Below are 25,320 nucleotides of genomic sequence, written 5' to 3'. Positions count from 1 at the left end.
CTGTCTTGATCTCATCAGTCAGCATAGTAAAAAGCCTAATTTTCTCTTGAAAACAGGGCCATGGTGGGTGAGGGATGGACAATAAAATGAAAAACTTGAGAATGGAAAAAGCTTGGGACAGAGCTGTTTTAGGCAACATAACTAAAGAATTAGCAAGTGATTAATATAGGAATGACAAGCAACAATTAGAGGTCCAACTGTTCAATCTATAATAGAATGAATCAATATAGCTTTATATATAAATATATACATATATAAAGCAAATATAATTTCATATAAAAATATAAATAAAAAACAGAATTAAATATGTTAAGAAAGCTAGACTGATTTAAATTTTCTATGATAATTAAAGATCTTTTTCTTCAGTTGAAATAAATCCTCCAAAGGGGAAAATAGGAGCATGAATCATGTAACATGTTAACTTTTCTAAAAAATGAATATTAATAAATGTTTAAAAAAAAAAGAAAGAAATCCTCCAAATTCACACAACATTATCATTTGGAATTTTCTCTTTTCCAGGTTGACAGTGACTATATATACTACAAACTATAATCAAAAAGCTCTTTGTCAGTAAACTATATATTTTTTTAAATCTTCTGGTAATGTTGTAAACTATAGTGAATAATATATCAGCTACTCATTCTTAGTACTAAACAGCTATATTTAGCTTAATGGGTATATTTGGCTTATACTCTAAACCTCAAGATAGATTTGGAAGTTCAAGAGAATGTCTGGATCCACAAAACCTATTATAGTCCACAACTACTTATCAATCTAACTCTTGTAAAGGTTAAATTTAGTGGTCGGACTTAAATTATATGAAATAATGTGGTTGCTGAAGTTATTATATCTCAAGTCAGAAGTTTATTTACCAAATTAGAGGGGAAACAATAAAGTAAAGAAATGTGAGAGATTAAGAGAAAATACCTATACTAATCTTCAGCCAGGAGGGCCGGTAGTGAGTAACTATGAGGCCTCTTCCAAAATGGAAAACTTAGTCTCTTAGGAAAACTAAGAAAGTAGTCAGCCCTTTTCAATCACCCAATGAAGTATTCCAGGAGTCAGAATCTAAGTTGAAGCCAAGATCCAAGCCACAGTCTCCAGTGAAGTTCCCTCAAAAACTATCTCCAGGAAACACTCTCCATGAGACAACTCACCCAACTCACCAACTCACTCGACTCGTGGCTTTTATGGTGGTTTCCTGTTCTGGCTCCTCTTCACAGGGACCAATCAGTTTCCAAATTGTCCAACCCTGCCCAGGAGCAGTGTCTATGGAATTGACTTGTCACCTCTAAAGATGTTAACTGTCCTCCTAGGATTCACACATTTCTGAGTTGTCGCCCAGTTTGGATTCACATGGTTCTGAGTTATCACCCAGTTTAGCAGGAGCCTGCAGACTTCCCCCTACTTAAGCTTAAGTAGAGGTGTCTTCCTTTTGGAGGTGTAAACTCCTGTAGTAAGAGTTTCCCTTACTTTAGGGTTAAGTATGGGTATATTGATTTTGCTGATTAATTCAAAAGTAGAAAAAGGAGAGTTAATCCTATCTTGAAATCTAGTGAGTTACTAAGTAGGGGTACTTAAGTTATTGTTAACCAAAGTTTTAACTCCAACTAGGCAAAGAGAATAAAGGATTCCCTTTTTATAAGTATAAACTCAGAATAGACAAAGAGAACCAAGAATTTCCTTTCACAATCCACATTCAGCTTAGTCTAAAAGTCTGTAAGTAGGATAGGAGGGGAAGTATTTTTCATTACTAGGGCATATAAATCAAAATGAAATTCTAAAAAAAGCTCCAAATAGGCTCCCCCAAAAAGGGTCCCCAAACTAACACACATACTTATGATGTGATTTTAAAAAAGTAATATATGAATGTCATAAATGAGAAAATTTTGCATCACAAGTCATGCCTTACTTTTTTGAGAAGGGTTGAATCCAAGAAGGCCGAGCAGAAGCAGAGAAATCTCAAACCACTTTGAAAATCCTCTCCAACCAATCTTAAAATAAAATGCCTCACAATAAATACTGGAGTGAAAGAACCAACACAGAGACAGAGTAAAACAACTTTCATGCAGAAAACAACTTGAAAGGAAAGCAGAGAGTGTTTGGGTAACTGGGGTGAGTGGAGATCACAACCTACAGGAGGCTAATCCAAGGAATAAGGAGCAAGCCAACAGCAACCCCAATACCCCATAATCTACTGTTCCAGGTTCTGAACCTGGGTCCAACTAATATTGAGACCTTGAGACCCCATCTGGGCCAACAGCAGGGTAACCCCATGCATACCCAGTAAAGATCCAAGCCCTGGCCCAAGCCTGGAATGAGGTCCTAAATCCCAACATGAGGCAGTCTGTGGGGCACAATGATTTGTGTTAGCCCAGAGCAAGGCCCCTAGCAACAGTATAAGACAGTCCACAGGGTATTGGCCTGTGTAAGACTAAATGGAGGCCAAGAGCTAGCCTCTACCAAAAAAGCTCAAGGGAAGTTACAAGCCCTTGTAAGGTAATCCACAGCATGCCTAACCTGATCAAGCCCAGAGTGAGATCAAAAGCCCTGGCCCAAGCCTGAGGCTAGTCTTTGAGCCCCAGCACAGGATAGCTAACAGTGCACTCATTAGAAATCTCAGGGGTGATTGAATCAACAGTGGGAGGTGGAGTTCAGAACTCCCAACCTACAGGCAAAGGGTAGCATCAAGGAAAAACTGAAATTAAAGAGAAATGAAAGCAATGCACAAAGAGAGGTTCAAAAGCTCATGGAAGAAAATCATTCCTTAAAAATTAGAATTTGGTAACTAAAAGCTAATGACTTCATGAAACATCAAGAAACAATACAAATTTTAAAAAGTTGAAAAAAAGAAGAAAACATGAAATATCTCATTGAAAAAACTGACCTGGAAAATAGATCCAGGAGAGACAATATAAGAATTATTGTACTATCTGACAGTCACAATAAAAACAATAACAACAACCTGGACATTATAACACAAGAAAACTGCCATGATATTCTTGAACAAGAGAGTAAAATAGAAAGTGAAAGAATCCACAGATTACCTCCAGAATAAATCTCCAAATGACAATTCCCAGGAACATTACATCTAAATTCAAGAGCCTCTAAGCCAAAGAGAAAATACTTCAAGTAGCCAGAAAGAAACAATTCAAATACCATGGAGCTACAATCAGGATTACACAGGCTGTAGCAGTCTCTAGGACCAAAATTAAAGGACCAAAATATAATATTCTGGAAGGGGAAATATTAAGGTTGAAAATCCAGAATCACCTATCTAGTAAAACTGAGTATATTCTTTGAGAGGAAAAAATAGTTATTTAATAAAATAAAAGATTTCCAAGCATTCCTGATGAAAAGACCAGATCTAAAGTAAAAATATGATGTCTAAACATGAAACCCAAGAGAAGCCTAAAAAAAGTAAATAAGAGAAAATTGAAGGGATTCAATAAGGTCAAACTGTATGCATTCCTATGTGGAAAGATAATATTTGTAATTCATAAAATTTTTTATCACTATAAGAGCAGTTAGAAGGAACATACATAGATAGTTGATTAGGATGGCACACTATGCAAAAAAAAAAAATATCAAAGGGTGAAAAAGAGAACTATACTGACAGAAAAGGGTAGGGAGAGGTGGAATGAGGTAAATTATCTCACCCAAAGAAGCATGAAAAACTATTACAGTGGAGGGGGAAGTAGGTGGTGGTGATTAAAAACAAAACATCTGTGAGGAAGGATAGAATAGAAGGAGAAAGAGCAGGGGAAAATAAGATGAAGGAGAATACACAGTTGGTAATCATAACTGTGAATGTGAATGGGATGAACACACCCATAAAAAGGAAGCAGAGAGAGAGAGAGCAGAGCCCATTAAAAACCAGAATCCTAAGATAAGTTTGTTTACAAGAAACATTTGAGGCAGGGTGATACATAGAGTAAAGATAAGGGGCTGGAGCAGAATTTATTGTGCATCATCTGATGTGAGATCAGATTTCAGCTCAAGAAGATAAGTCTTCCTGCCTCCAGGCTTGGCATTCACCTAGCTGCCACATAAAATCAGTTGCTGCATCATAATATAATTTCAAAATAAGATGATAATATAATTCCCCAATTTCTAAATTTGTTAAAAATACCTAGTTATTTTAATACATACCACCATGATTTTTATTCCACACCAACCTCAGTAGTATTTTTTTCCCCTTCAGTGGTAATTTGTTTCATGGTGTTTTAAAAAGAGTCACTTTTTAAAGTCTCATTTAAGAAAACAAAACCAGATTATATAGCATTAAGTTTTCATATATACATGTACTTTAATATATTTATAAATGCATATACACAAATATATATATATGCTTTTATACATATCTAACCATTATAAGAATTTTTAAATGGGATTTTATTCATTGTCTCTGGCCTAAAATGTTCCTTAAAGGATTATTTTTGTTAACTATGACACCATGGATTATTAGACTCTGGGGTACTAAAGCACAGCACTATCATAGTTAGCCAGTAATTTCAATTGGGGTAAAAATAACAGCAACAATTAAAATAACAACAATTTGAGCTTATATGGTACTTTTAAGATTTTTTAAATGCTTTATTTATGTTATCTCATTTGATCATCCTTCATTTGAGAGCTGAGAAAGATAGTTATTACTCAGTCACACAGCTAGTAAATACCTGAGGCATAATTTTAAAACATGACTATCTCACTCAAAATTCAGTGCTCTATCTACTAACTCCTTGGAAAATCTAATTTTAGTTGTTCTATAAGAGAAATATGGAAAATAATAGCTAACATTTATATAAGTGCTTATTATGTGATATAAGTACTTTATAAATATTATCTCATTTGATCCTTATGTATCTTACAATTTAATAGTAGAACTAAAGGCAAAATTACAACAGACATTGAAAATAAAAACCCCCAAAAAGGGGGGGGGGAATTGCCTTTATATTTTTGGTAGATTGGAGGAGAGATTATTTCCTTAGGAAAGGAATAACTAGAAACTAATATATGGATAATACAAGGACAAAGGCAATACTATAATAAATAAAAAAAATAATACTTACAAAGCTAGGCTACTCAAAACATATTGTACGTGCTCACATTCAGTTGGGAATGATACACTGGCCGTTGTAAAACAACAAAGTGCTGTCTGGAGAACCTGAAGTTGTGGCAAAGGGACCTGCCATCTTCCAGCATAATCTTCAACCACCTACAATGGGGAAGTGATCCAAAAAGTCATTAGATTTTCATATATGAAATTAAGAGTGACAATTTCTCAAGAAATCCTTTTTGTGTAAAAAAAAAAAAAGTTATTTTCTAATTAGCTTCATGGAGCATATAAATAAAAGAATAAAGTGATAAAGGAGAGATCTAGAACACATATCTCACCCCCAGATCCTGCTTAGTCTCCAATTTTAATAACCACCTCTCTTATTTTGCTAAATTGCAGGAAAGGTAGTTAAAATAGATGCATTCTACTTCTTTCCCTTTTCCTCCTGAAGCGTTTGTTACAGGAAGATCCAGCCTACAAGCTCTGCCCCCTCCCCACACCCTGGCCCCCAACCAAAAGCAGAGTCTACTAGTCCACTTCATTCGTTGACTGCAAGAAGACAGAGCAATCAATTCTATCCAATACTATTCTTCCTTTTGACTAATAATATTCAAAACTATATGTGTGGCATATTAGAACATCATAAGATATAAAGTGGGAAGAAGTTATGGAGAACCAGTTCAGAAGTTCTTAACATGGAGTCTGTGAACATGTTTTTTTTAAATATTCTTATAACTGCTTTTCAATATAACTATTTTCCCTTATAATCCTATGTATTATATTTCAGACACTTAAAAAATATCATTATGAGAAGGCTTTCCAAATCTGCCAGTGGGGTCTGAAACAAAAAAGGTTAATAATTCATGATCTGTTCCTCAGGGTATTAGACTAAAATCACAGCTATCATCTAGTTCAACATAAACTCATAGAGACAGACATAAGTGGTCATCCATTTATTTACTTGAATGGAATTGAATGGAAAACTGTCCATTTCTACTTTTAGAGAGTTTCCAGTTCATTTTTCCATCTGTTGCTTCTAATTCTCTAGGGCCAAACAATAAAACATGATTCCTTGTACATGATAGCTTTTCAAATAAGCTAGTTATCATATTCATTTTCCAAGTTATGAGACTTAAAGGAATATTATATAAGATGGGTTTCTGAGGACTGAATACTCTACTCCAGATGTGATCTGACCAGGGAAGAATGCTATAGTATTAAAACTTCCCATGTCCCTGGACACCTTTGACACCATACTTTCTTCATGTATCTTAAGATCATCTTAGCCTTTTTGGATATTGAGTCATACTAATGACTCACAATGAACTTTCAGTACACTAAATTCTCTCACATTTCTTCACATAAACAATTGGCAAAAGTCCCTTAATCCTGAACTTGCAAAGTTAATTTTTAAAATCTAATCTGAACTAAGACTTTGCATTTATCTTTATTAAATTTCCTCTCACCAAATGCAGCACAATGTCTTTTAACAGATGAAAAAACTGAGGCCAAGAAAGGTTAAGTTGGTTTGCCCAAAAACAAGCAAATAGTTACAAAGAATACAAAACTCATGTTTGTGTCAAATTGAATGTTCTTTCCACCACACAACTTTATAATAAAAACTAGGAGGCGAAAGGAGTTTTTAGATTTAGTAGTTATATAAACTGGTGATGAGAGACAATGTGGTATTAGTAGATTGGAACAAGGTCTCAGAATACAGATTTTGGTTCAAGTAAAGTCCCTGACACATACTGACTGTGAGATGTTGGATCACATACTGACTGTGAGATATTGGGTAAGTCACTTAACCTCATGGTGACCCAGATAGCTCTGAAACATTAAACTGCAGAGGCACATGTCTGCATTGGTAAAGGGAGTTCCTTAACATACTGATATTACATTTCATTTTTTAAAATGGGTTAATCATGGCAATGTGGTCTTGGGCATATATTTGTGGGTAATACACTAATCGTATATTTAAAGTAAAAATGTCAAAGATTAGTCAAATAAATTTTGAGAGCCACAACATTACAGTCTGCAAAATATCTTTAAATTTAAATAGAGAATAAGTGAACAAAGAGAATTACTGGCCACATACTACTTCTGGAATCATAACAAAATGAAATTAATCCAAAATGCAGAAAGAGGATTTAATTTATGACACACTACTTCCTAACATTATAAAAGTAACCAATAACAATTTTTCTCTTTTACTTTGTCACCAAACCTAACAATAGTGAATTGGTTAAACCTACCTAGGAAGACATGAAAATACAAATGACCATTTAAAGAGACTCAAATTTATGTACAAAATTCTTTTTCTTTGATTAGATAATTTAAGTGCTAAATAAATTGTGTAAATTTGTTATCCAGGGACAGATTTTTATATCCAGAATTCATCTAGACAGATATGAAATAAAAAGATTTGGGTTTTTGGGCACAATTATATGAAAAGACAGAAACATAACACTATCTTCTGCTGCTTCTGCTCTTCCATTTATGCTAAAAGTGAAAGTAAGTAGTAGGGCACTGCATGCTAGGAGAAAAGGTAAGAATTTTCCTGTTTCAATTTGGATTCATATCCTTCACTCTCTCTTGATGTTCATGGTTTCTATTTCCTGAGCTAATTTCCTAAAATGGCATAAGTATAATTCTTCATCACTCTCAACCATTATCTATTATATCTTTTCACTGTTAAGATCTCTTTTACTGGTTTCTGTTACAAGTACAAAAGAAGACAGGTGAAATAAGTTTGATAAGCAAATACTTGCAAGGTCCAATATTATTTGCTGAGTAAAAACAGAACAGTAAAAAATATTTGTTTCCAAGAGCAAGACTTCCAGGCTAAGATGGCTACAAAGTAGAAGGAATTTCTAAGCGCAACTGATTAAGACTCACAGTCAAATTGCGAGTCTAATTAAAAAGCAGATACAACTTCAGTGTCCTCAATTAAAACCTGATCAAATACTATTATTAAATTTCTAATTTATCATTGTAAGGTCAGAACCACATACTTCCTTATGAATAAAAAAAACCTATGTTATCTACCTCCTTCCTCAAAACAGTCAAAATCCACCTGGCAAATGGAAATAATAAATGTAACCATATAAAAAAATGCAGTCCAAAATCAAAAGTCATTACTAAAACTTAAAAGGGATGCATTTTTAAAAGTTCTTTTCCCCATTAAGAACTGAAATCCAAAGTAATGTTGATTCGCTTTAAGGCTCAATAGAGGAAATAGCTTGTCTTTTTCAGTATTAGGAAAAATGGAAGAGGAAATTTCCATGATACATAAAAAGGACAAGGTTTTAAATTAGATTATTATGCTCAAAGGAATAATAAACTGGAGGAATTCCATGTGAACTGGAATGATCTCCAGGAATTGATGCAGAGTGAAAGGAGCAGATCCAGAAGAACATTGTACAAAGAGACTGATACATTGTGGTAAAATTTAAGGTAACAGACTTCTGTACTAGCAGCAATGCAATGATTCAGGACAATTCTGAGGGACTTATGGAAAAGAACATTATCCACATTCAGAGGAAGAACTATAAAAGTGGAAACACAGAAGAAAAACAACTGCTTAAACCATGGGTTGATGGGGACATGATTTAGGATGTAGACTCTAAAACGACCACCCCAATGTAACTATCAATAATATGGAAATAGGTCTTGATCAATGACACATGTTAAAACCAGTGGAAATGTGCGTTGGCTATGAGGAGGTTGGGGAGGGGGGTGGAGGGGAGAGTAAGAACATGAATCACATAACCATGGAAAATTTTTCTAAAAGAAAAAAATTTCAAGTTAACTTCTAAAAAAAATTAGATTATTAAAAAATAATAAAAATTTAAAGTTATCTTGGAATTGCAATGCCACAAATATCTTAGGCACATAAAAAATATGGCATACAAAGTAGAAAGGTGTTCCAAAAGTTTTAGTTCAGTTTTAAGGTTTAGTAGCCTAAATATATATCCTAAAACAAGCCATGTTCCTAAGGTTCAACGTAATATACTGAGTTTATAATTTTATTCTTAATTGATTTGATGTGTTCCATGCAATTAAAATATTTTTATTAGGCTTTGTGAATATAATTGTAATCAGTAAATGACAAGAAAATGGAAATGAAATCCCCCACATTTCAATATTCAAGATATGACATAATAAAAATGAATGTCATCAAGTAATTTTCAAATGGACATTTTTACTCTTATGGAATTTTCATTTTTTCTTATAAAATAAAAACTGTTCATTACAGAACAGCTGATTCTAAGCATTTTATTCCACAAAATAGAGTTCAGAATTTTATCTTAGAGGTTTCTGAAAGACTTGCTCAATTCTTCTGAAATTTCTACAGCCATCAGTAGCTTTATTTTAGCTGCTTAACCACTGCTAATTTTACAATTCTATAATTTGAAACACCTCACCTAAAGCACATTGAAATGAAATATATAGTGTGGGGAGAAGACAATTAGAACACAATCTTTCTAAGGTAGAAGGTTAAAAAAAAGTATAAAGAATAGTCCTCCATAAATCACTTTCTAATAATTTCTTTTAATAATGCAGAAAATTAAGAATGAGCACAAAGAACTTGCTTTGAGAACAATTCATAAAGCAGAAACATCATAGAGCAATTAATACCTTTGTAATTCCTAAAATGAACAACCATCATACTAGTTTAAATTTTAAGTTCTGTTCACAAAGATATTGGCTAATCATGAAGAGTAATTGTATAATGAAGAAAGTATGCAAAGTATTAAGATTTATTTATTTAACCTTGGTAATGACAATATTGCAAAAAGGGAAAATCCTGTGTCCTGTGTATCAATTTGAATCTGGAGACCCCAATTCTGCCCCTGTCCCCTGAGAACTCACCCAGAGGGAATTCTCAGACTCACCCATAGACCTTAAGGTATTTGATGGTCCCGGGTGGGTGGAACTATCAAAGTCCTCTACCAGGTAGCCCAGGCCTTGGCTGGACCTTTCCCTTTTGTATCCATTGTAAAGCACCAGACTCTCCCTGATAATCCTATCTTGGACTTCTCATTTCCTAGTAACCATGGTAATGCCAAGCAATCATAATTTCCCTGTCCTTAATTCCCCAAATGGTATATAACATCCCTGAGTTCTATTGTTCTTTGGAGAATCATCTCACATGGTACATTCTCCCAGAGATATATAACTGCTCCAGAGCCCCAAGGTATTGACTTTGGGTAGTTTTTGGCACTTGGCTCTGTGATAGCAGCCAATTACTGGACCTATCTCTTTCCTAATTAAAGACTTGGTTTTTATGACTAATTTAGTAGTTCTATGTTTTTCCAGGCTGACATATGAATTAATGTTCAACTACTGAGTAAAACAATTTATTACAAGAACAACATTTTAAGAAAAAAAATTTTTTTAATTTTAAATCTGATCAATGAGATGACCAATGATGTCTCCAGAGATACATATAATTCACTTTTTTAAAATCATGCTTATTTGTTAAAAGATCTTTTAAAAAAAAAACTTGGTTTTTAGTTGGGAAAGGATTAGTATTTATTCTAGTTCCCCCTCCTCTCAAAAAAGATGTTTATTAAAAAATTTAAGTGAACAAAAGAGAAGTTCAAAAGGAAACAAAAATAATAAAGTTAAAAGTAATGTGTGGAATTAAGTCTATTTTTTGTCAGAAAGAATAAATGGAAGCAAATATGGCAGAAGCCTTATATCAGCTGGCCCATAGAGATGTATGAGAAATCAACTTTTAAGAAAATCCAAGGTCCAGTTTATACAATCAGAAAATAGTGGATGGGGAAAACCAGATGATTCTAAATCACTGACTAGAATAAGTTGGTGATATCTCCTAATTATCTTTACAAAGGAAACCCAGAGACCTAGATGACTCCAGGTTCTGGAGATTTTAACCTTTTCCATCTGGGTGGCCTGACAGCTCAATTTACCAAGTAAAACACTATTCTACCTCTTTCAAGTGGGGTCCAAAATAAGCTACGATTCTGGAAAATCTAAAGCAGGCCATTCATCAGTTTCTCTATGGGGTTCAAGTTTTAGGATGCCTCTGTCCATGATGATCAAGTACTTCAGGGTGGTCAGAAGAGCTTTTGGGGAGACCTTAAACTCCTCAAAAATTGATTAAATTTTAATTTAAAAATTAAGCCTATTTATTTAATTAATTGATTTAGGGGATTTTCCCATGGCTATGTGATTTATATTCTTTACCATTTTTGAAAAGTAATTGCTTGTCAGTTAATGGACCCTAACTTCTATAGATAACTCAGGGTCATATAAATATCTTACATTCAGAGTTTTCTATTATATGAGTTGGGTAATATAAAATGTTCCACTAACAAAGTATGTAGTAGGGATGAAGGGGGTTCTATTATTAAATGGAAATGATACAGTCGAAATTGAGCTCACTCAGACCTCCTAGAATTACTGATCTGTAATGAACAAAAGATGAAATAAATGAAGAAATTGAAGAAAAGTTTGCTCTTCTGAGCATATCAATATAGTAAACAATGCAGGTCAACTGCCTAATAAATTGGGACCAAGCCCCTTCCTCAGTTTAGACCTGGACCCCAAACACAGGGAAAGACAGACTTTTGTGGAATAAAAATAATTAATTAAATAAGACCAATTAATTAAGGGGAAACAATAGAACATTAGGTAACAATCCTAACTGGATGAAAGATTAGGGGCTTTTCAAATCGGGAGGCAGAAAGTGAATAGATACAATTTCTTGAAATTGGGAAAAGGTATCCTCTTCAGAAAACAATCAAAAGAATATGGAAACAATAATTGCTTGATTAGTATGGGGCCAGTTTTCAGATAAGATATAGGTTTCTTGAAATATGTAATTATGAAATAATTCCTTCCATTAATTTTCGGGTCTTACTGCATTTCTGGTCAGCATAACCTAGGTCCCTGGTTAAGGGTCTCTAAACAACAGGTACAAGTGGTCTAGTTTCCCAGTCATGCAGGGCTAAGTTCAAACAATGCAGTAAAATTTTCTCCTATTTCATGCAATTGAACAAACTTGTCTCACAAGACAAAATTTGGACTAGGCTCACCCATAGGTGAATAAAAAGGGAACTAAATTAACTCCAGAATTGAATCACAAGATGGTCACTGTGGTTCATTTGATTCTCACAATTTACTATTTGCTCTCCAATTTCCCTCAATTTCCTTGATCATCACAAAGAGTTTGCAACTATGCCAGAAAACAATGCCTACTAATACTCTGCCTCCTTTGGCGCAATGGGCCCCTACTTATGAAGACCTGGATGCTAAGAAATAGCATCTATATTGATTCCTTAATGGTAGCTATGGGTACAGCTGAGTACTCTGGAACCAAGATAAGACAGAACTGGGCCATGAAAGGATGCCCCCTTTAGGGTCAGTACCAATGTAAGAATTGTACCAACATTTGCAGATTAAAAGCACAAAATAAAATAAAGAAAAATATCCTTTGAAAACTCCAAGACCTACTGTGGTTATTAAACTGAACAATGTATGAATTTAACATAAATCTGTACCTTTCTTTCCTTTTTAAAAGGAAAGTTTTGAAAATCCATTTTGGTCTCACCCCCTCCCTTTGGGTTAAGAACAGGGCCTGAGGTTTATCTGTATAAGGAGGATGCCTTTGACTCCTGGCATCTTGGAAGAAGCTTGCCTCTTGTCCCACATGACTACTGGTATCTGGAAGACTGGCCTCTGACTCGGACTAAGGTCAAGTCTGTCCAATCAGAGAGATCTAGAAAAAATGGCATTCCTGGGGTTATAAGTTATGGATCAATAAAGTTTGCATTCTATTTGCTAGGAAGCAGGGTGGTCTCTTATTCTTGGCAGGGCAGCAGGCATTTCTTTTTCTACCTAACAGAGACATGCAGTGAGCAGTAAGCTTTGATTAGGTAGGTGATCAGTCATGTGATTATGTGCCTTTACTCACTCCAATCTGATTTCAATATTTAGTGAATTTATAAATTAATATACAATCTTCAGAGACCAGGAGACTTTCAAATTTAAAAGAAAATAAATCTGAATAACACAGGACTATTAGAAATAGCAGAAAAGAATGGAAAAATGTATTGGGGAGGAAGAGAATCAAGATACAAACCAAGGTGACATACTCTGCAAACTTGGTATCTAATTATGATTTTTCAATAAAAAGCATTTCTACAAAGAAAATTAAATGTGAGTGGATTATTTGTTTTACAAACATTTCAGATAACAGAAGTACAAGAAAGATAAACCATTATAGCAACCAAGAAAGGCAAAGATAATGAAATAAAGTGTTAAAGTACAATATAAATGTAAAAAGCTGATGATGGAGAAACATACCTAAAACATCATTGGCCAAACCACACAATACCCTGCCTACAAGAGAATCAATTCTCTTTGGCTGGACTAAATTGCAGAATGGGAGGTAAGAGAAAATAGAGGGGAATGGTAAACAATGCATAGAAAATATTTCCATAGTCTCTAAAGAGAATCTCAAGGAGAATGAGTGAAGTTGGTAAAGGGAAGATTTAAAATGAAGGAAATTGGGGGCAGCTGCGTGGTTCACTGGATTGAGAGCCAGTCCTAGAGATGGGAGGTCCTAGGTTCAAATGTGGACTCAGACAGGTCTTAGCTGTGTGATCCTGGGCAAGTCACTTAACCCCCACTGCCTCATCCTTACCACTCTTCTGCCTTAGAACCAATAGACAGTATTGATTCTAAGGAGTAAGGTAAGGGTTTTTAAAAAATGAAGGAAAATTAGGGGAAGAATCTTAATTTAGTTGTAGGAGGGAATCCCACTAAAGAATGCTCTTGTGTGGGGGTAGAGAGAGATTCTATAATGAAAGATGGACATAATCTGAGAGATTTGTGTGTTTAGAGGGACTGAGTGCTTAGACCACTACCTCTAGTTCAGTATTGTACCTCTTTTATATTACCATATATTAAGTAATACCTTAAAAAAAAATTAGAAGAGAGGCATGTTATATGCCTTTCAGAGAGATAGTTATGAGACATATTCTTAACAAAGAGGAAATTACAAAATAATTTTGAATATTTTGAGTATATGAAACCACTTTCTCATCACTTTCCATCAGCAGTTTTGCTTGGTATGAACTCCCCCAAACAAGATGTAAATTATTCCCTGCTGTTTCCCATCTCCCTCTCCTTTCCAGCTTCCCTTTGTGTGTTGACTTTTCCCATTATTAATTCATAAACTTCTTGAAGGCAGGGAACTGTAAGGACTATCTTTTCTTTTTCTTTTTTGCATGTCTAGTACACAGTGCCTGGAATATAGAAAGGTGCTTAATAAATGTTTATTGAATTGAACTGATCCAAAAATCTTTGGCACAAAGCAAAATTAAAATGCTTGTGATAAAAAAGTAAAGTAACTGAATGGGAAAGAAAATATTTGCATCATTATTTCTCTTAATAGTTTGGTAGATATACCTAACACATATACACATGTATATTATTATATTCCATGTATATATATATATACATATATATATATATACACATATATATATGTGTGTGTGTTCATATACAAATACGTGTGTATGTGTGTGTAGCCAAAAGTCATTCCCCAGTAGATAGTCAAAGGAAATGAACAGTTTTCAAAAGGAGAGATCCCTAATATTAAATGAGGTAGCTAGGTGGCTCAGCACTGGCCTAGAGTTAAGAAGAAATGAGTTCAAATTCAACCTCTACTTACTGGCTGTGTGATCCTGGACAAGTCATGTAACCTCTGTCTGCCTCTGTTGCCTCAAGTATAAAATGGAGCAAGGTTGTTGTGAGGAACAAATGAGACAATAATTTCAAAGATCTTGGCACAGTGCCTAGTATGTAGTAGATGTGTCTAAATGTTAATTTCCTTCCATCTCCTACTTTTAATTTGCAAATAAAAATTAAAACACCTGAGGTTTCACCGCATACCCTGCAAATTAGCAAAGATGTGAATAACAAATATTAGAGGAGTTGGGGGAAGACAGATCACTAGTGCACTGCTGGTGGATATGTGGATTATTAGAACCATTTTGGCAAACAATATAAAATTATGCAAATAAAGTTACTAAAATGTCCATCATTTGACTCAAATTCTACTACTAATATTTATTATATATCAAAGGCATCATTGATAAGTCAGTCTCCATATACAAGAAAATATCTATAGCACTTTTTTTTTTAACAGCAAAGAACTAGAAACAAAGTAGAGGTTCATCAATTGGAGAATGATCAACAAATTGTGGTATTTGAATGTACTATTAGAATATTACTGTGTTATAAAAAACAACAAATACTATGAAATCAGAGAAACATGAAAAAGATTAAATGGAAAAATATATACAATAAAAGGGAAAAATACATACAAGGACTACAAAAATGGAAGCAATAATAAAAAAATGAATGTTGCAACATTACAAAGAACAAACATGTAGAGATGAGAGGATAGCCCTACTTTACTCCTTGCAGAGTTTTGGAGGAGGTTCACAGATAAAGAGTTATTAAGTTTTGGCATCGTGCACCAGATGGGTTTTATCACTGAGATCTTACTTAGGCAGAGCCTTTCTAATGGAGGGAGGTGAAACCTAGGATTTCTGGTCTTTCTATTCTTCTATATTTAATTACTCCTTCAAAGAGCTTTTAAATTATTTTATTTTGGCAATGTTTAAAAAAATATTTTTCACCTCCTTTTCCCTCAACTGCCTATGCCAAAAAACCTCCAATTAAACACAAAAATAGAAGTTTTGAAAATCCAAGAAACAAATTTTTAAATAAAAAAGAAAATTAAATCAATACATGAGAATTTCTTTACTTCCCCAAAAATTGTCAAACTGTTAGCTAATTTGATTAAAAGAAAGCAAAAAAAAAAAAAAAAAAAAAAAAGACCCCCATTAGAAATGAAAAAAGTGAATTTCTGTGCGAAAACAAAGATCAAAGAAATGATTAGAAACTACTTTGCCAAGTTATGTCCTAAGAAAATTAATAACATAATTGAATGTTTACAAAAAAACAAAATGGGCAGATTGAAAAAATAAATAGCACCATTTCAGAAAAAAATGAATAAGCAATAACTATAATAATGTAAACAGTCATAAAAAATGAATATTGCAAGATTACAAAGAATAAGCAGTGTTCCAAAAGAGAGAGAAAACATAACATTATCCCATTTCTTGAGTCCATAACTGTCCAAGTCATTTATGTGTTGTGATATCCTTTAGGAGATCTTTTTAGGGTCCTGTCATCAAGGGGTGGGATGTGATAGCAACCTCACTCATTCTCCTGGACTATGTTAGAACAGTACTCCCCTCAAAAGAAGGAAGCTGTCCATAAGAATTGATTGGCTCAAGGGGCTAAGGCTAAAGCTACCTAGCTCTAACCTCAGGACTGGTGGTGGTCTCAGGACATATTGATATTGTTTCCTGTTCACCTAAGGGCATAAAAGAGCTCACTCATGTAGAGCTGGAGCCCTTCAGACTTGGCAGATATCCCAAGGCCATTGAGTCACTGGACACTGGGCTGATAACAAAATGTTCTTCCACATGGAGTCAAGGGAATATTATGTCCACCCAAGCCGTGTGCTGTATCCTTGTTTAGTAGCCTTTTCTATACTTTGGTGAAGTTAAACCTTTTTGTTAATTATGGAATGAACTATGAGTATCTCATTTCCAACAGTGGACCTAAACTGCTAAGAAATTAGCCTCACTTTTTAGTGACGACAAGGAAATATATGCTGAATAAGGCTTATTTACAAAAAGGATTCAAACTTAAATGGAGACTAAATAAAATAATATAATCATAAAGAATGCAAATATCAAAGAAGTCACTGAAGCAATACATTATATCATTAAAGAAAATAGCAGACAACTTTTGATGTCCAAACCAGAGTCATTAACAGAAAACTTACATTTCCCTCCTAAATATTTTCATAAATTAGTATGAAGGGGAAAATACAATTCAATAAATTGGGCATGAAATAAAAAAAAATTAATAATGATAAAAGAAACAAAATCATTAAACCCTAACTATAAAAATAAGAATTTTGAAATCCAAGAAAATTGAGAATATATAAAATTAAAATGTCCCCCCCCCAAAAAAAAACTAAGACAAATTGATCAAGAGAAAAAACAAATTTCAAAAAAAGGCAAATTTATACATGAAGGCAAAAAGCAAAGAAATTATTAGAATCTACTTTACCATGTTATGATCCCAACAAAACTGATAACATAATAAATAAATGTTTAGTTCATTAGTAAAGTAATGCCAAGATTGACAGAAAAAGAAACAGGAAATACAAATATTTTTATACGGGGGGGGGGGAGGAACCCAAGCAATAACCATAATAGTATAAGCAATCACAAAAAAAAAGAATGTTGTAAAGAGCACATACAAGTCTAAAGAATTAATATAAGAAGATATTTCTACCCTAATGGTTGAGAAAAAACTTCTCAACTTAAATAGATATAGGCAAATTCTATCAAACATTCAAAGAACAATACTACATAAACTACCTGCAAAAATAGAGAAAGCAAGCTAAAAATCTATGGTAAAACAATTATAATCCTAAAACCTAAATCAGAGAGATATAAAGCAGAAGAGTAATAAGGATAATCGCTAACATTACAAATACCTCAAAACAAACCTGGAATATAGTCATTATTATTATCTCCTTTGAACAGATGAAGAAACTGAGGCATTCAGAGGTTAAGTGACATACTCAGAATCATACAACTAGTAAGTACCAGATGCTGAATTTGAACTCGGATTATTCTGACTCCAAGTCCAGCCCTCTATCCACTCTACCACACAGATGCAGGAAAAAAGAGACTATGAAAATCAATCAACAATCAATTTATTAAGTATCTACGCTATGACAAACATTATTACAATTACTAATCAATCACTGATGCAAAATTAAGGAAGACTAATAATTGGAGGGATATTGATTGCTCATGGTTGTGTGATACTAAATATAGTAATAATGACAATACTGCCTAAACTAATCTAGATAAAACTACCAACTTTATAGAAACACACGCATACACACAACATTCATGTGGAAGAACAGCAGATCAACAGTTTCAAAGAAAATAATGAAAAAAAAACAAACCAGTGAGAATGAAATGAAGGTTCAGATATCAAACTATACTATGAATTAATAATTATCTGGCACTGGTTAAGTTTTTTTTTTTTTTGATCAAAGGAACAGATTAGGTAAACAAGACCCAGAAGCAATCAAACATGGCACCATAAACTCAAGAACATTAATTACTGGGACATGGATGCTCTATACTTTATAAAAGAATATTTTTTTTTTAATTCTGCTGGGAAAATTGGAAGACTTTTAGACAAAAATTAGGTTTAGACCAATGATCTCACAACATGTGTGATCTCCACACAGATACATTAACTATTAAGTCTTATAATAAATCAGAAGAGAAGGGAAAGGTATACCTTTCACAACTATCATTTGGGAGAAATTTTTTATTTAAATGACATAATCACAAAAGGAAATTTTGATTACCAAAAAGTTGAAAAGCTTTTAACAAAATCAATTAAGCAAGAATTAGAAGGGAAATTATTCACTGAGGAAAAGGAACCTTTCTGTCATAAAGATATATCTATCTACACCAAGACCTCCAAATCTTGACCCCTTAGTTCTCTCCCAAATCATTACCCCCTGCACTAACTAAATTCTTCTCTTTTGCCCAATTTGACTCTAATGATGAGCTAAATCAATTCTTCATTGTCCTTGAGTTGCATGCCTCCTTTATCCCATCACTGACCCTGCCTTGGACAACTCCTATCAACTAATGATTGGGTCCACAATAAATACAACCTCAACTGGGCCCTCACTCCTACTAGGCAATCATTATATAACTCTCTATCCCACTCTCCCTGGCAGCTCTTCCAAAACTTTTTATCCCTCCTCAAACTTCCCAAACCTCCCCCACCTCACACTCTCTGAATTAAGAACCTTGTCTTGTATTTCACGGAAAAATTTGAGGCCTCTCATTGTGAGCTTTTACTTCTCTTTCTCATATCATTCAGAATGCAAATCTGTTGCTATCTCCTTCACAAATCTATCTCACTTGGAATACTACTGTGCTCAAAGGAATAATAAACTGGAGGAATTCCATGTGAACTGGAAAGACCTCCAGGAATTGATGCAGAGTCAAAGGAGCAGAGCCAGAAGAACATTGTACACAGAGACTGATACACTGGTAAAATCAAATGTTCTGTACTAGCAGCAAAGCAATGACCCAGGACAATTCTGAGGGACTTATAAGAAAGAACGCTACCCACATTCAGAGGGAGAACTACAGGAGTGGAAACACAGAAGAAAAACAACTGCTTGAACACATGGGTTGATGGGGACATGATTGGGGATGTAGACTGGAAATGACCACACCAATGCAACTAACAATAATATGTAAATAAGCCTTGATTGATGACACATGTTAAAACTAGTGGAAATGTGTGTTGGCTATTGGGGGGAGAATGGGGGGGGGGTGAAGGGGAAATTAAGAATATGAATCATGTAACCAAGGAAAATTTTTCTAAAAAAATAAAATATTTAAATTTAAAAAATTTATCTCACAGAAAGGGGTATCCTTATTCCTTACTCACCAAGGTGCATTCTTCCACTTATACAAGCAATCTCATTCTTTCTCATCTCTTCTAATAGACTGCTCCCTTCCCCATTTGCCCATCATTCCCACTTTAACACTTATTCTCAGTCTCTCTACTGGCTCCTCCCATAATGCTTATAACATTTCTACATTTCTACATCTCCTTCAATCTGAAAAACCTTCACTTAATCCTTCTATCCTCACTATTATCCTATATCTCATTTACTGTTGTGGCCAAATTCTTTGAAAAGGCTATATACAATAGCTGCCTCTGTCTACTTCCTCTCCTCATACTCTCTTCTTAATCTGGTTTCCAACCTCATCTTTCCACCCAAATTGTTCTCTCCAAAGTTACCAATAATTTCCAATGATTTTTCCATAGGTTTTCAGGACACTACTCTTTGGTTTTCCTCTACTCTTTCTCAGTCTCTTTTCCTGGATACTCACCCAGGACCACCACTGACCATGGGTATCCATCACACAGGGATCTGTCCTGTGCCTTCTCTTCTCTATCTATGCTATTTCATTTGATGATCTTATCAGTTTCCACAGATTTAGTTATCATCTCTATATTGATGATTCTCAAATCTACTTTTCCTGCCCCAATCTCTTCACATCTCCCAACTGCCTTTCAGATATCTTGATTTGGATGTCTAGAAGACATCTTAAACTCAATAGATCCAGAATTGGATTCACTATCTTTCCCCTTAAACCTTCACCCACACCTAACTTTCCTATTATTGAAGAGGCTAACACCACCCTGCTAATCTCTCAGGCTCTCAACCTAGATTTCATACTTGACTCTTATGTCTTCTCCTATACCCCATAATTAATCTGTTCCCAAGATCTTCTGATTTCACTTTTGAAACATTTCTCAAATACATATCCTTCTCTCCTGATACTACCTAGTGCATGCCCTCATCATTTCATAATAGTACTACAACAGCCTGCCAGCCAGTGAGTCTGTCTTCCTCAAGTCTCTCCCCAATGAAATCCATAAAATGCACCCCCCCTACCCCAATTAAATAAACTCCAGTGGCTCCCTAATGCCTCCAGGATCAAATACAAAATCCTGTGTTTTGAGTTAAAAGCCCTTTATAATCTATCTATAGCCTTCACCTTTCTAGTCTTCTTATACTTTATACCTCTCTCCATGTACTCTGAAATCCAGCAACACTAGCCTCTTTGCTCTTCCTTGAAGATGAAGCTCTATATCTCCTTCTCCAGGCATTTTCACTGGCTATTCCAAGCTTAGAATGCCCTCTATCTTCAACTCTACTCTCCTCCCAAGTCTCAGCTAAAATCCTGCCTTTGCACAAGAAGCCTTTACCAATCCCCTGTACTTCTAAAGTCTTCCATTATTTTCAAGTTTCCTATACAGGTATCCCTTCACCATGGTGACATTCCCCATCGTAACCTCAATTTTGATATATTGTGTGCGTCAGCATAAGAAATCAAATAGGAATTTGGGGGGAGTTTTGCTGAAGCTGCACACAAAACAGAAAAGAATTTTAAATTATATAGCCCTGACCAAATATGTAACCCAAATTTTACAATATGTTACTGTATTGTAAACACTCCGTAAAAAAAAAAAAAAAAAAAAAAAAAAAAAAAATCAGACTTTTCCTCTGGTACAAAGTGAGGGTCAAAAAAAAAAATTATATGGATTTTCCAGATTATGGAGACACTGTGTCCCTTATCTCCATAATGTGGAAGGGATATCCATATGTTGTTTGATTATGTTTGTTAGCATGCTGTATTGTCCCCCATTAGACTATTGTGGTATTGGAAATTTGGGGATCCTTGAACTAATTTTGAGGTCCCTGATCTAAACTTCCTGTGGACATTTAGGACTCTTTCAAACTACATTTCCCATGATTCCTCTTGCGTAATCACATAGACAGGAAGTGTAATAAAGTAGAGAAAAGAATAAAAAGGAAGTGCCTGGAAGGGCATGCTCTCTTTCCTGGCTGAAGCACCATAGTGGTGGAGGTAATGGCAGGTTTTTCAAAATGACTCTTAGTAAGGCACATAGCTTCATTTTTCTAATGGCTATTAATAAATCTTTTAAAATCCTGATATTTTAAAAATCTATCCTTTTATACCTATTTTATTTCTTACACTATGTGAGGTGAAGAAATGTTTTTTGTTTTTTTTTCCTTACTGTGTATACCTATTGCTTTGCACAGTTCCTAGCACATAGTAGTAGGTACTTAATAAATACTTGCTGACTGATGATACATAGGGAATTGATACAAATTTATAATGCTGAGACCTATTTCCCAAGAAGTAAATGGCACTTTATGAAAACTGCTCCAAATCACTAAAAAGAAAAATGCAAATTAAGACAATCTTGAGGTTTTACCTCACACTCAGTGACAAAAATGACTAAAAAAAATGAAAAAGTTCACTACTGAAAGGGGTATGGCAATACAGGCCCACTGCTGGGACAGCTGTGAATTGGTACAACAGCCATTCAAGGAATCAATTGGAATTACACCCCCAAAGTCACTGTAGATACCTTTTTACTCAGTGATTCAACTATCAGGCATGAAATAGGAAAAGGATTCATGTGTACAATAACACAGGTAACTTTTGTAATAGCACAGAACTGAAAACAAAATTCAGAAAATGTAGAATGGTAAAACAAACTATAATATAAAAATGCAACAGAATATTATTGCATTATAAGAAACAACAAAAGGGACAGAATCAGAAAAATCCAGGAAGATGAACCAATAATGAGTGACATGAATTCAATGGAATGATTTATGCAATGAAGAAAAGAAAAAGAAATTTGGAAGATACAGACAGAAGAATTTCATTATTATTATCCTAAACTTAATAATTTGCTTTAAAAATAAAAACTGCATAATAGAAGTTCAATTTCATACACTCTCCTTTTTTCAGTTCTTTGGATATTAAAATATTCATGTTTTTTTATATTTATAACCATGTTTGAAGTATTGGTAACAATCTCTCACATGGATTCCCTCCTACTTCCATGAACTGAAGACTACTGTTTACATTCTAGTTCTACTTGGAAGATGCTAATTCACTGTATGCTGGTCTAGTATTCTTACTTTGTTTTTTTGTGTTTTTTTTTTTTAAGCCTTATCTTCCATCTTAGAATCAACAATGTATTGGTTCTAAGGTAGAAGAATGGTAAGGGCTAGGCAAGGGTGGTTAAGTGACTTACCCATGGTCACACAGCTAGAAGTATCTAAGGCCTAATTTGAACCCAGGTTCTCCCATTTCTAGGCCCGGCTCTCAATATACATAGCTCTTACCTTGTTGTCTCTATTCATCTCCATTCCATGCTTCCTTGGATATTTCCAATATTAATCTATATGGCTTTCTCTTTGGGATGGTTTCTTTGAAATGTCAAATGGCCTCCCCTGTCTTTATCACTGAACAGTCTGATTCTTCAGAACTCCTTTTAGTTCCAGCACTAGACCCTGACAAACCTCTCAAAGTCTAAATACTTCAGAAACTAATTTGTAACTTCTCTAAATTTCGTATTGTACTTGCTCTTGGCACTATAAATTTTATATCCTGTCAAAAGCAATAACATATAACTTCATCTCTTAATTTAGTTTAGAAGAACTGCATTACAAGTAAGTTTGACTTCCAAATAATTGAAAGTTTAACCTTTCAAGCACCAATTTTTAAAGTATAATTTTTAAAAATGAAGTTCTAAACTGTATTTACATACTCCTTGAATCCTTCCATTTATGTAATCTGAGATCTCCAAAGCTATAGTAGTTACATACTCTGTTAAGTTGCACCAATCTGAAAAGTTTTCAGATATAAACAACTGACTATTATCTAAGGAATATTATATCTGAGAACTTAAGAGATGCATCATTAGTTGATTACTAGATTTTTTACTCAGAGAAACCCTGAGACCATTTACCAAGGTGATATGAGGATAAGAGAGGGTAAGATGTTGCTGTCTATGTTGAAGAAAAGTTAACCATAAACTATGAAATCACAATTCTTCTCAAGTACTCTTGACTTACTAAAGGGAACAAGATGAATTTACTTGATCCTTTCTTTGATAAATCAAGCAATAACTGATAATTATGGTAGGTATTAAAGCTTTCACAGACTGCTGAAAAAATTGTCCTTATAGCAGCCCTAGACTTTAGTGTTATTACTCTCATAGTACAATTCTGAAAACATAGCTACTACAGATGTTAATAAAGAACACGCAACATTAATCTGAACTCACAACATATATATATACATACTTTTTTAGTTAGTATTTGTTAATTTTCTCCTGTGTCTGTTCTGTTTTGTTGCTGTTCAAGTCATTTCCGGACATGTTTGATTCTTTATGACTCTATTTAGGGCTTTCTTTAGAGTGGTTTGCCATTTCCTTCTCCAGTTCATTTTAGAGATGAGGAAACTAAGATAAACAGGATTAAGTGACTTGTCCAGGGCCACACAGCTAATAAAAGTTTGAGGCTCAATTTTAATTTAGGAAAATTCTTCCTGACTTCAAGCCTGTCACCAATGGATCCATATTCTAGCTGTCCCATTCTCGTTACACTAACTTCTAATTGTTCTAACAATGGAACCATTTGACATACATAGGCTGCAACCAGTCTCCTGTATACAGAAACCTCCAAATTACTTCTCCTTACCTTCTCCTACCCTCCCTACACACTAGGCTCACTGGTGCCCGCTTTGGGTCTTTGGAAATTACCTTCCTTACATTCTAAAGTTTCCAAAGCTCCAGGGCTCGTTTTCCAGAGCAAGACTCATTCATTTATTCAAAATTAAGCATCTACTATGTGTAAATATCCTCCAGATTCCACTAATTAAATCAAACCTTTAAAAATTGCCAGACTCCTAAATAAAGTCTATAATACACACACATTCACCTATTCCCCCCCTCTCCCCACCTCCATCCTTTCCCTTATTTTTTATTTTGTTTGTTTGTTTTGAGCCCACACCTTCTGTCTTGGAATCAATACTAGGTATTGGTTCTAAGGCAGAAGAGTGGTAAGGGCTAGGCAATGGGGGTTAAGTGACTTGCCCAGGGTCACACAGCTAGGAAGTTGTGATAATTAGATTAAATCTACACGGCCCACCTTTAGATTTAATCACCAAAGGTGAGAACACCTTCAAATTTTGGGAAGTCCATAATCCACAGTTGTTAGAGTGGGTGACAAATCAGAATCGACTGACTGCCCCCTAGGTGTACTATGAGAAGCATCTATTGTGATTGGACACTCAAGCTAGGGGAAGGCACAGGAAATAACGCTTAAGTGACCCCTTTAAAAAGAGGGAGTTTAGTGAGTGAGAGGGTCTTTGGATGAGGAGGGTGTCTGGTGAAGGACCTCTTCTGGTTTGTGGAAGAGTGTTGGCTGGAATGCTGAGACCTTGGTGAGACTACTTTAAATATCTTCTTTTGAATTCCACGTGGTGAGGTTAAAGACTGAATCTTCCTGAACTTCTCTTAAGAAACTTCTTTTAATAGACTCTGTGAATGAAGTTTTTCTTCATTCACCTCCAGGTCTCTGGCCCTCTGACTCTCTGCTAAGGGTTAATTAGATCTACCTGGATTAATTAGAGGATCCTAGTAAATTACCTACTGGGTTAGATTCTTATTTCCTTATTTCCTCT

At 34.5% G+C, this 25,320-nt stretch overlaps 1 protein-coding gene across 1 annotated transcript in view; it reads right to left on the bottom strand.

Moving 5' to 3' along the window:
* Nucleotides 1–25,320, bottom strand: part of ZNF654 (zinc finger protein 654) — a 105,173-nt gene that overhangs the window by 56,536 nt on the left and 23,317 nt on the right. The window contains exon 2 of the mRNA XM_044670328.1: nucleotides 5,073–5,218. Coding sequence (XP_044526263.1) covers nucleotides 5,073–5,218 — 146 coding nt within the window. The remainder of the gene's footprint in view (nucleotides 1–5,072; nucleotides 5,219–25,320) is intronic.

Source organism: Gracilinanus agilis, chromosome 3 (assembly GCF_016433145.1).
Source record: "Gracilinanus agilis isolate LMUSP501 chromosome 3, AgileGrace, whole genome shotgun sequence".
Classification (NCBI taxonomy): domain Eukaryota; kingdom Metazoa; phylum Chordata; class Mammalia; order Didelphimorphia; family Didelphidae; genus Gracilinanus; species Gracilinanus agilis.
The sequence above is the reverse complement of the archived record's forward strand: the minus strand, read 5'-3'. Positions and strand labels throughout refer to the sequence as shown.